Genomic DNA, 12391 nt, shown 5'->3' on the forward strand with positions numbered 1-12391 from the left:
AAAATAAACACATCGTTTGTAAGTATCACTGAGGTCAAAAATAGAGTTTATCAGCATTAGCAGGGGTGGCAGGGAAGAGACCAAACAAAACAGCTTGAAAGCCCTACACATGCTATGTAATAAAAACCATTATAGACTTTTTAACAGAAGGACAATCAATAAAATTAATACTAAATTTACCCCGGCAATGGCACATAGAGAGTCAGGGAGACTGGTGAAGATGCTGGCACTAACGGCCAAGGATGATGGGACAAAGGCCTGGACTAGGTCTTGGGACACAAAGAGTGGTCAGAGATCAGCAGCTTCAACATCGCCCAGGAACTTGTCAAAATACAGGCTCTCTGGCCCCACCCACACCTACCGAATCAGAATCTGCACTTCAACAAGATCCCTGGTAGATTCAAAAGCATATTCAACTTTGAGAAACACTGGCCGAAGTTTTTTTAATAGGAATGAAAAGAGAACAGGATAAGATGTTTCAAAGGAGAACAATGCAAATTAGCAAATATTTGATGACTGGAGAATAAATGAAGAGGCTTAAGAATGCCCAATTCCTGAGCTTGGGCTAACTAGGGTAATGGTCATACCAGAGGTAGACAGAAATTGAAAAGGGAATTGCTAGGCAGGTGGTCAGTTGGGAAAAGACTTTGGTTCTCACCACGCTGAGCCAGAGAGGATGGTGGCATAAACACAGGCTTCCTAGCTGGAGATGTGGGATTAGAGCTTCAGAAAGAGGGTAAAGGCTCATACATAGCAAGTTAGTCATCAGCATAGGGGAAAAAAGCACAGAAAGAACAGGTAATGAAGCCTTTGGGAACATTAACAATTAAGAAGCAGGAAGATAAGAAATCAGGAGGATGAAAACAGAGGGACTGGGAAAGTCCAAAACCCCCAAAGCCAGAGGAGAGCATTGCAGAGAGGTTAAGAGCGAGGAGAAGTGGCAATGGAGGTAGGAGAGCAGAAGGCCGGTTGTAAGGAAGATATAAAATAAGACAGGAGCTAAATAAATGGATAAAGAAATTGAAGGTAGAGGGGAAGGAACCAGAGGGCTAAGAACAAAGACATGGCAGGCAGCTGGAAGAACCTCTTCTCTAATCAGAAGGAAAATTGTATGGAGACCAATGTAAATTCTCTCAGACTAGGAAAGAAGTCCTCAAAACTACATATGATGTTGTTTCTATTCATAGAAAAATAGTAATCTTACGCTGAGCAATGAAGTTCCTCTCAAACTTCTGCAGAAATTCCAAGTAAAGCACATCATCTGAGGTAAGGGCGTCTTCTCCAACTACGGCTTTCATGGCCTGCACATCCTTACCAATAGCATAGCATGCATACTAAAGAGAAAACAAGGTTTACATGAACCTTTATAAATGGTAACGGTACTCTGGGCATTATAAGTGTATTGCTGTAGCTATCTTCACAGTATTTCACATTATTTCCAAACATAATTTACATATGCAAGTATTGGAAAGACTTTATTATACAGCAGTCTCACTAAGGAAGGAGTCTTCAGGCATGCAATACATAGACATTACTAACACTCTACAAAAAATACACTCCCTCAATATATCAATGAGCTTCCATTTTGTAGAGCATTTAAAAATCACAACTTACGCAATAGGAGAAATCCATCTCTAAATTCTATTCAAAAAAAAATATCTGGGTTATCAGTAGGTTTATTTATCATTTCTACTTTAAGGTCAAATGTACTTTTCTTTAATTATGCTTGGTATACAAACTCAGGACTATAGAAACCAAGGATTTCATAGAATATACACAGCTGTATCCCTTAGCGTTCTGGTGATTGCCTAATATGTTAAACAAAAAATTAGTTGGAATAGTCTTTCAGAAATACTCTATAATAAAGGTTACTAATAAAAACTTAATCGTCTTATGCCTTTTTTATTTAAAAACTACCTCATACAGCATTAGAGGTGGGTTTCAAGCATGTGATCTTTAATCTTTGTCATGAGCAGTTATCCTTATGAAAAAGACTGTTTGGCTCTAATGAATGTTTCTGTATTCCAGTATTCTATATTATATATTCTATATTAAAATTCTACTTTGATGGGGGGAGAAGAAAAGTGATATGGAAGAAAGACAAGAGGTATAAGACAGCAGCATGAACTGAGAAAGTATTCATTTCTTTAAACACCATCCTGGAGAAAACATACGTACCAGCTGGTTAGATACATCGGCGTGATCCTTTCTGGTCATACCTTCTCCAGTAGCAGACTTCATTCACCGAGACGACGAGGGCAGCACATTAATAGGCGGGTAAATCTTGGGTAAAAGGGGAAGGGGGAAAATATTATATTTAAGTACAAAATTCAAGCTTTACTGGTAGTAAAGGAGGATTTTGAAACTCATTTTTATTGCTTAAATTGCATAAAACTGCTACATTTGTTTCCTAGATGATTCCTAATATCTCTTCCTGGTAAGAAAAGGGAGTAAGAAACATTTTACAGGTTAAGATTTCTTTTTGAGAATCAAATCCAAAAAGTAAAATCTACAAAACAGTACAAGATTCTATTAAAAAACTGAATTTTCAACATCTGCCTACAATAGCAAATCCAAATGGTCTTCTGAACTCTGACTCATAAAATCACACATAAAAAGATTCACAATAATTTCACCTAAAAGCTGATATCAGAAGCTGGCATCTACTAAAGAACCAATAAAAAATCTGTTTTTGATTATTCAGTCATAAAAAAGAATGAAATCTTGCTGTTTGCAACATCATGGATGGACCTTTAGGGCACTATGCTAAGTGAAATAAGCCAGACAGAAAAAGATAAATACCATATCATCTCACATATATGGGACCTTATAAAACAAACAAAAAAATGTCAAGCTCACAGATAGAGAACAGACTGGTGGCTGCCTGAGGCAGGGGATGAGTGAGCCAACTGGGTGAGGGAGGTTAAAAGGTACAAACTTCCAGTTATCAAATGAGTAAGTCATGGGGATGGAACTTTCACAGCATGGTGACTATGTACGTTAATAATACTGTATTGCCTATTTAAAGGTAGCTAGAAGAGTGGCTCTTCAAAATTCTCATCACAAGAAAAAAAGTGTTGTAACTATGTGAGGTGGTGGATGTTAAGTGGACTTATTGTGGTGATCACTCTGCAACATATACAAACATCAAATCATGACATTGTACACCTGCGACCAATGTAATGTTACGTCAATTATACCTCAATTAAAAAAATTTTAACAATAAAAGACAAAGAAAAAACTCTGAAAAATCTGTTCTTGTATTAATAACAAAAGTGTGTGTGTTTAACAACGGGTGGGATCTAAAAACACTCCACGGAATAATGGAAACTAGACCCAGAGTTTTGTCCAGAGAGTAGTGAGAAAAGCAGTTTCCCAGCAACACAGGCTGACCTGAAGGAGGCTAGTACAGATACTTAGAAGGCCTTAAATGCCAATTAAGCACCTGAACAGGTCCACGTGAAAGTTTTTCAAACTTGCTATTGCTATTATTATTTTTAATAGCAGCATCATTCTTATCCTGCAAATAAATCTCATTTTTTAACTAAGGAGTTAGAGTGGCTAGAGTTCTGCATTCTTTTCTCTACCAGAATAATTTTTATTATTATATATATTATTATTATATGTGACCTGGAGGGAGGCACTCACTCTTTGAGACCTTGTTACAGGGAAGAACCAAATCTGACTACACGTTGGATCTGTTTCTTTGACTTTAACCTTTGCCTTCCGCTGCTTTTGTTCACTAAAAGGATACTGTCTGTACATAATGGCCTGCCTGGGGAACCCTGTTCCTCTGCCTGAATGTTAAACCAAAGTGCCTTTGTTCAGGGAAACATACGGACTCTGCCCACCTGTGGATGGCTGCAATTAAGAAGAAATTAACACATCCCCTCCCTGAGGCTGGCCATTCCAGGGGATATTCGCAAAACTGATGGCCCTTTTACTTTACCTCCTCATCTCCTCCCCATCTCTGTGCTATAAAAGAAACTGGCATCCAAACCCCGATAAGATGGTTATTTTGAGACTTTAGTCCGCCGTCTTCTCGGTCTGCTGGCTTTCCGAATAACGTCGTATTCTTTCCCTCAATGCGTCATGTCTGATTCACTGGCCTGTCGTGCGGCAAGCACAGCAAGCTTGGACTCGGGAACAACCTTTGTTCATCCGGATGCGGGTGCTTTGTACCAGGTGAACTCTAAAGTTTTCCCTTCTGTAGATAAGGTTACCTCAACACGTTCCAGAAGGTAAAAGAATAATCTCTCCTTCTACTTGATTAAAGTAAGCAAACATCTACCTAAAGTGCACTTAAAATATTTGCTTTCCAGACATTTATGTAATATATTCCGCCATGAAAATCTCAAGTTGTGGTCAATGTGTTGGAAAAAGTATGCACTTAATCAGTATTTCCAGTTTGGGTTTATGGCCTCTTGGTGGAAGCAAGTCAGGAGAGTCAAAAGCAGAAAGAGATAACCATCTCCGTGTGTCCCACCACCTTCTCCTACAGCAAGAGGGAACCCACCTGCCCCATGGCTGAGCACAACTACACCACACAGGAACTCACAGCGCCTGGCCCTGAAATCATCTGAAACCCAGGGCCAATGCAGATCTGTGAAACTGGGTCCTAAATGCTGCTTTTAATTGACATGCTTTTGTTACCTGTATTGTTTAGACAGCTGCAACGTAAGCATGATAGAAACATTGTTGAAATCAAGTCTTTTTCAAACACATTGCTAAAGTTATAGGCTTTTCCTTTTTTTTTCCCTCCTGCTTGAAATATTATTAATCTAGGATGGAACACAGCTCACCCTTCCTGTGCAGCAAAAGTACAGCTCAAGTTTCTCAATACTCTTTCTTTCCCAATCTTTCTAAATGATCAGGAAGAAAACATTTTAGAAGACATCTGGGAACATATCTTTTGCTGGCAAAGATGTTGAAAACAGAGAAAAAGTCAGAAAAAAATTACTTCCAATGACATCAAGACCGTATTTTGAAATTGTAACCGACCAGGGTTCTTGGCGTCCTTAAACAATAAAAATTGATCAAAGGCCAGACAAGAAATTCAGGCAAGGCTTTATTGGGGCCCCTGCTGCAGCACGGGGGAGCGAGAACAAACAACAGGTTCCTTTGCTTGCGTGCTCCCTAAGCGGGGGCGAGCTTGCTGCTTATATGGCAGTGGTCCCCAAACCTTTTTGGCACCAGGGACCGGTTTCATGGAAGACCATTTTTCCACGGACCGGCAGGGGGTGGGGTAGGGGGATGTTTCAGGCAGTAATGTGAGCGATGGGGAGCAGGAGGTGAAGCTTTACTCGCTCCCCTGCCACTCACCTCCTGCTGTGCAGCCTGATTCCTACCAGGCTGCGGCCTGGGGGTTGGGGACCCCTGTTATATGGCGTGAGGGCAGGGGTGTGTCCAGGGGTCGGGCCAGAAGGGTGGCTTAGGTGGTTTGCCCACCGCTTAGGTGGTGTTGTGTGCAGGGGGCACGTGCAGTACCCTGCTTTTGCTCTGGGATCTTCGAAAGTGGCAGTTGGGTTTTTTGGTCTCTTTGTATCTTTTGTCCAGAATTTGCCCCAACTGGGCGTGCACGTCGTTATTTTTAGTCCCATACAGTTTCTTTGTTATTTTGTTGCTCGAGGAGAGGTGTGTCGAGGTGCAAGCACTGCAACACTGCAGCAAAGGGCCCCAGGTCCCAGCAAAGGGCCCCAGGTCCCAGCCTGTCTCAAAATCAATATATGGCTGTTGAAAACAATACTAGAACACTGCAAATAAAAGTATGTTATTTGATACATGGCACAAATTTAGTTCTGACAAATGAATTGGCTTCTAAACTTCAAGAGTAACACAAAAGAAGAAAATGAAGTATGGTTAGTGTTATTAAGGAATGCCTCAAAGGAGTGCTGGGTAGTGGGCATATTCTATTAGCAGCTTCAAGGAATTAAATAAATCAATGAAATTAAAGGAATTAAAGTATTTAACTGTGAGTCTAGACTGTTTTAGGACTACTGGGAGAATAGCACTAACCCAGTGGCCTCCTGTATATGTTGAAAATAGTAATATGCAAATTGGGTCATTTGTACAAAATTTAGGAAGATTTCTCATTAAGAAGTTCCATTGACTTAAAGTGATACCAATATGTGTTTAGTTCAACATTAAACTACTTCAAATGGTAGGGAATTCCTTTAACCTACTGTTATGTTGAAGCCCTAACCCCCAGTACCTCAGAATGTGACTGTATTTGGAGAAAGGGTCTTTAAAGAGGTGATTAAGGTAAAAGGAGGCCATTAGGGTGGGTCCTAATCCAATCTGACTGGTGTCCTTACTAGAAGAGGAAATCTGGACACAGAGAAGCACCAGGGAAGTGTGCACACGGAGGAAAGACCATGTGAGGACACAGCAAGAAGACAGTCATTTGTCAGTCAGGGAGAGAGGCCTCAGAAGAAACCAACCCTGCCAACACCTCGATCTGGGACTTCTAGCTACCAGAACTGTGAGAAAATAAATTTGTTGTTTAACCATCTGAATGTGGCATTTTGTTACTGCAGCCCGAGGAAAATAATACTCTTAGCTTCTGGATTGGCCTGTGGTGGCCTTGCTGAGTGACTTGGATCGGTGAGTCCCTTACAGCTCAGCCACAATCCGTTATACTCATGAACCTCAGGGTCTCACAAGGTTTGTATGCTAGGTGGGTGCCATGTTCGCCACCACTCTCTAAGTCTGCCTTATTTCCAAAGTAGTTTAAGTTTCTCCTCAGACCATCACTGACCAGTCTAGTTCTGGCAAGCAGAAGGCACTCGGTGGCATTGTTGAAATTCAGGAAGTTTTCAAGTTTAATTGTGTCTGCCAGTTGAATTCCCGGAAGAGTATGTGTCTGAGAAGGACCACGATGGTACCTCCTAGCTAACTCAGACCATCCTTAACCACATTCCACACCGTCCGTGCCTAACAGACACTTGTTCACTGACTCAATTTTCAGGGCCAATTGGTCATTTCTAGGCCTTTCCATTCTTTCTAGCGCAGGCTCCTTGTTCTCGCCTATAGAGAGGGCCAGTTCAGAGGTGTCCTCTATGAGTCATCGCTCTTAAGGACTCAGGGAAATTACCCTGAGTCCTTATTTTTGAAATGTGGCATCACTTATTTTTGAAATGTGACAGATTAAGCGCCTTACTAGGGAATGACCATTTCTTAGGTAATGAATGAAGGGCCTTGGTCGTGCCCTCCTCGGGAGCAGAGCCTCCAGAGCTTCAGAAGGACTTGGTGTGTTCTGTCCACCTTAGCGCAGGACCATGCTGGTATTTTCATGTAAGAAACTAAGGGTGTTAAATCAGATCATCTTATTAAAATAATAGAATATAAGATTGAAGGTAAGAAAGACTGAAGGAAAGGAAGAAAAAAAATCAGAACCAAAAGAGATAACAGTGATAACATCGCAGGCCTGAGTCACCATCCTGAGAAAGGCTTGCTGGTGTCTAGGCACCTGAATTTTGGGAGGGCTTTCACCACTCCCAGAATTGATAAGAGTGGCTCACTGCTGCCTAAGATGTTTATGCAAACAATGTGGTTGGTGCTGAACACTTGCTTTCCTTCTGGAATCTGGGATTTTGATATGTACCAGGGAGAGGGTGCCTACATGACCATCCCCCATAAAAGCCTGGGCTCCTAGGCTGAGGCTAAGCTCCCCTGGTTGGCAACATTTCACACATGTTGTCCTCATGGCTGGAGGACTTAAGCGTGTCCTGTGTGGTTCCACTGGCAGAGGACTCGAGGGAGCTTGCCTCTGGTTTCCTCCAGACTTTGGTCCACTTGCCTTTTCCTTTGTTGACTGTACTTTGTGTCCTGCTGCTGTAATAAATCACAGCTGTGAATAGAACGCTAGGCTGATTCCTATGAGTCCTTCCAGTGAATCATGGAGCCTGGGAGTGGCGTGGCGGACCCCACTATAGGAGTGATCACGGAGAACTACCAGAGGCAAAGAACCCAGAGTGGAATGCAGCCTGGAGACATTCCCTATAGGACACAAGTCACCTCCATGAGAACTGCACAGAACAAGCTCTTAAGATAGCATCCTCCTTTCCACCTGTCACAGATGGGCCTTTCATAATAACAGGAGATCTGTTCTGCATTTCCACACTTTCAAGTAACAATCACAGGTCACAGGAAGACATGTGACACAACATACTTATATATTCCAAGCGCTTTATCTAGTAACAGGGCAACTCTACGAGGCTTTCTCAAGATTTGGCTCTTTCGGTGATTTCATTGCTTCTGAGAATGAGATTATTATCTTGCGCTCAATAAAACATACAAACAAATAAATGTGTTAATGTCTGTACTAACTGTTAGATTTGGGTAGACTAGTATAGGCTATGTGTGGTAGGATTAATTCTTAGATTTGCCAAAGTCCAAAAGAAGAGAACCAGGTAAGCATCAAACTTCACACTTGTCATCACAAGAAAAAGAATGTGTAACAATGTGAAGTGATGCTTGTTAACGAAACTTATTGTGGTAATCATTTCACAATATATACATACATCAGATCATTACGTTGTACACTTTAAACTTACACAGTGTCATGTGTCAATTACGTCTCAATAAAACTGGAAAATAAATTTCACGCTAATGGTAGACATCTTGAACAAAAATTCTATTTTTAAATAATTTGTGAGGAAGAGTGAAAGCCACTGAACAACTAAACCCTTCTGAGACATTCCGTATGGATTTTTAACCTCTTTCAAGAGGCTAACTGTCCATTTTAATATTAGGGAAAAGTAGACAATCCTGCAACACTGGAATGAAAAATTCCTCCATTCAAAATTTTCTTCTCAAATCAGAATATTTAGATTTATCCTACACTATGTTTGTAAGGGAAACATACTTACTACCACAAGATTTTGCTCTCATTTATGCAAAAAATAGTAGCTCTCTTACAGTGTTTGTCACAATTCCGATTTCAGAGGAAGTGTTAACTTAAATAGGATTTAGCCAAATATGTTTAAAAATAGGTCAAGATCGGGACTTCCCCGGTGGTCCAGTGATTAAGACTTTGCCTTCCAATGAAGGGGGTGCAGGTTCAATCCCTGGTCAGGGAGCTAAGATCCCACATGCCTCAGGGCCAGAAAAGCAAAACAGAAAACAGAAGCAATATTGTAACAAGTTCAATAAAGACTTTAAAAATGGTCCACATCAAAAAGCTCTTTAAAAAAAATATGTCAAGATCAAACAGCTGTTTTGAAACTAATTGTGTATTTAAAGCTGTTTTGGTAGTTTTAGTGACAAAATAGAGATGCTTTTTTCTCAGCATTTTAAATTTGAGTTAGCAATACTGTTAAACCAAAATGATTAGGGTCATACGGTTCACACTGTAATTTCAAAATTAACTCTCACACAAGAGAAGTTAATCTTAGAATAGGACAAAGAAATATATATTTGAAAACTAAGTTTAAGTAAATGTGAAATAAGTCCTTTGCAACATATAATTGCCATTTCCTAAGAAAAGTAAAAGGCTGTGTGTTAGTCAGAGCAGAGGTAAGACAATTCTCCATGGGTTTCTCACATTTCTGCACATCTTACAAACAGAAGCACCGACAGCCCTTTATTCTCAGCTATCTTGCCAAGGATGTTTAGATAGAAAACAGCCTTGTAAGATAATGTCTTCTTCCAGAGGTAAGGGCAAGCATGCTTCCCTCCCAAAAGATTCTGATGCCCTGAACTCTTGTATTATAACCCACTGTGTGTGCAGGCATCCATCCGGGCCTATCCACACAGCCCCTGTGTGACTCAGGGTCAAGGAGAACCAAGGCAAATATTCGGATGCCCATGCTGGCTGCAGTGGTTTATGAGTAACCAAGTAAGTAATAGAGTCCTTTGTTTCTGACCCATAAGTCTTCTGTCTTCTACCTGCATCCATGGAAAACGGCAGCTTAACTTGTTGCAAATAGGGCAAAATCTCAGATACTCCAAAGTTCTGGATGGAAAGATTAAAGTTCATCTCTCAGAAGACTTACTATAGAATGCATATGAAAAGGTCTATGACTAAATAATCTATTTATTTCAGGTCACTATGCAAACATTTATATATTTTAACAGATTGATCTGCTCAATATGTTAAAATATATATGTATGTTTGTGCTCTTTTGTTTTTTATTGATGCATGATTAGAAATTCTTCTTTGTTTCCTTTTTAAAAATGGTATGTATTGCATTGTTTTTTGATAGAAAATAACAATGAAAAAAAATGTAGTCTGTGGTCTCACTAGTCAGAAAATCCCTGGTGAAATAAAAAATAAATAATAGACATAGGCACACTTGGCTAGAAAATTCAAATAGTACAGAAAAGCTTAAAGAACACAGAAGCCACTCTTTCCCCCAGCACCAACTTAACCATTTTTATGGTTTATTAAAATTCTCTGGGCTTCCCTGGTGGCGCAGTGGTTGACAGTCTGCCTGCCGATGCAGGGGACACGGGTTCCAGCCCTGGTCTGGGAAGATCCCACATGCCGCGGAGCAACTAGGCCCGTGAGCCACAACTACTGAGCCTGTGTGTCTGGAGCCTGTGCTCTGCAACAAGAGAGGCCGCGATAGTGACAGGCCCGCGCACCGCGATGAAGAGTGGCCCCCGCTCGCCGCAACTGGAGAAAGCCCTCGCACAGAAACGAAGACCCAACACAGCCAAAAATAAATAAATAAATAAATAAATAAATAAATAAAAATGAATATCTGCTTAAAAAAAATTGTCTTTTACTTCTGCATTTACTGCTTCCCATAAATCCTTTCTTTTCAGATTTTCTGGTAGGAAAGTCCACAATCGAAGACAGGGAAGGCATCAGGTTCCTGGTTTAGGCACGGCGGCCACCATCCCTCTGCCATGAGATCCTTCTCATCATTAACAATGTTCTAGGGAAGCTGCAGCTTAGGTTCCAGGCACTGGGGGAAATGTAAGCAAATACTTCCTCCTTCCTCTTCCCAACAGGGAAGTGTGCTGGGCCCACAAGACTCCAGTCCCTGTCACCTGGGGACACCCTCCCCTTTTCTCTTCCAAAAGGGAAAGAGAAAAAGACCTACCATGGCCATAGTTAATCTTCTGAAGAGCAGATCAGGAGCTTATTTTTGCTTTAACCATTTAGAAGCAGGATCAACTGAAGTCACTACTGTGAACTGATTACCATTCATTTTTAATTAAAATGTGACATAATAAAAAGCATGCATCTCGTTAACTATATGTCACATTTGCTCAGCTCTAAATTTTGCTACACCATATTCTATTCATGTAATTTCAGTCTTTGAGTTTGTTTCTGCAGTAAAATTTCCACCTACATAAAATTTTACAGAATTGAAGAAACATGTTATGTGTACAGCCAGATCTTTATCATTTCAAAATGTTTATATCCATACTTCAGTATGCTTTGATGATCTTATTTTTAACCTCAGAGTACAGGTTGGACTCTTTAGATATGCAGATTAATCTATGATCTTGTGATTTCAGAGTCACAGGCAATGATGGTATCATTCACCAACCAATTGCTAGTGTCAGGAAGCAGACTTTTCTTCTGCCCTATTAGGTTTAGTAATTAGGGGCCTGCAAATTAAAATGACAAAAGATAGTTTAACAGGAGAAGAAGTTTATTCATATATATGGGAGCTAACAAGAGAAGTAACTATCTCACTAAATGTTTAAAGTTAGAGGTTTATATATCTAACTTAGCAGAGAAAAGGAAAGTGGAAGAAAGGACTTCTATTCTTTTAGAAGAATAAATGAACGATAAGTAATTTTGTGATTATTTTGTGTCTGCACGTTCAAGGGGTCTTTCCTTCTTCTATGCGAATCTCCCCAGAGAGGGGATTTGTGGTAGGTTTACTCTTGATTTCTCTCCTGGGAGTAGACCTGTCTTGAAGAGGGAATCATAGAAGCCTCATTTCTCAGAAATGTCTGCTTTTAGTCAAATAAGGAAAGCTCTTTCTGCATCTGTTGATTCCCAAATGTTTTGAGATTAAAATAATCTCCATACCAACTCTGAGGGTCCAACTGGGTCTCTAGGCATTCCTCCCTATATGTCCTCACTTGTAATGCTGTGAGGCAGTGCCTACTCTACCTTGTACAGATAAGGAAACTGGCTCAGAAGGACTCAGTTACCTGCCCCCGGTGAACAACTAGCCAGTTTCAGAGCTGGATTATTACAAGGGACATCTGAATCCATAGCCCAGCCTCTTAGCCCTTTGAGACATGATCACTCAAGAGATCTTAGAGGGCTTCCCTGGTGGTGCAGTGGTTAAGAATCCGCCTGTCAAGGCAGGGGACACGGGTTCGAGCCCTGGTCCGGGAAGATCCCACATGCCGCAGAGCAACTAAGCCCGTGGGCCACAGCTACTGAGCCTGTGGGCCACAACTACTGAAGCCCACATGC

At 40.8% G+C, this 12391-nt stretch overlaps 1 protein-coding gene across 3 annotated transcripts in view; it reads right to left on the reverse strand.

Annotated features, from left to right (window-relative positions):
- Positions 1-1235: 1235 nt before the first annotated feature.
- The window catches only part of LOC309622073 (contactin-associated protein-like 3), a 94203-nt gene continuing 83047 nt past the window's right edge, over positions 1236-12391 (reverse strand). The window contains exons 4-5 of one of the 3 annotated variants that reach the window (XR_014240461.1): positions 2179-2283; positions 1236-1334 (exon numbers count right to left, since the gene is read on the reverse strand). Coding sequence is in view for 1 of the 3 variants with exons in the window: in XM_082409260.1 (XP_082265386.1) it covers positions 7717-7833 (117 nt within the window). In the remaining 2 variants the exon portion in view is untranslated. Of the gene's footprint in view, positions 1335-2178; positions 2284-7031; positions 7834-12391 lie in introns of those variants that run through there. The other 2 variants (XR_014240462.1, XM_082409260.1) reach the window with 2 other exon arrangements.

Source organism: Balaenoptera borealis (assembly GCF_965194805.1).
Source record: "Balaenoptera borealis genome assembly, contig: HAP1_SCAFFOLD_1455, whole genome shotgun sequence".
Taxonomy (NCBI): domain Eukaryota; kingdom Metazoa; phylum Chordata; class Mammalia; order Artiodactyla; family Balaenopteridae; genus Balaenoptera; species Balaenoptera borealis.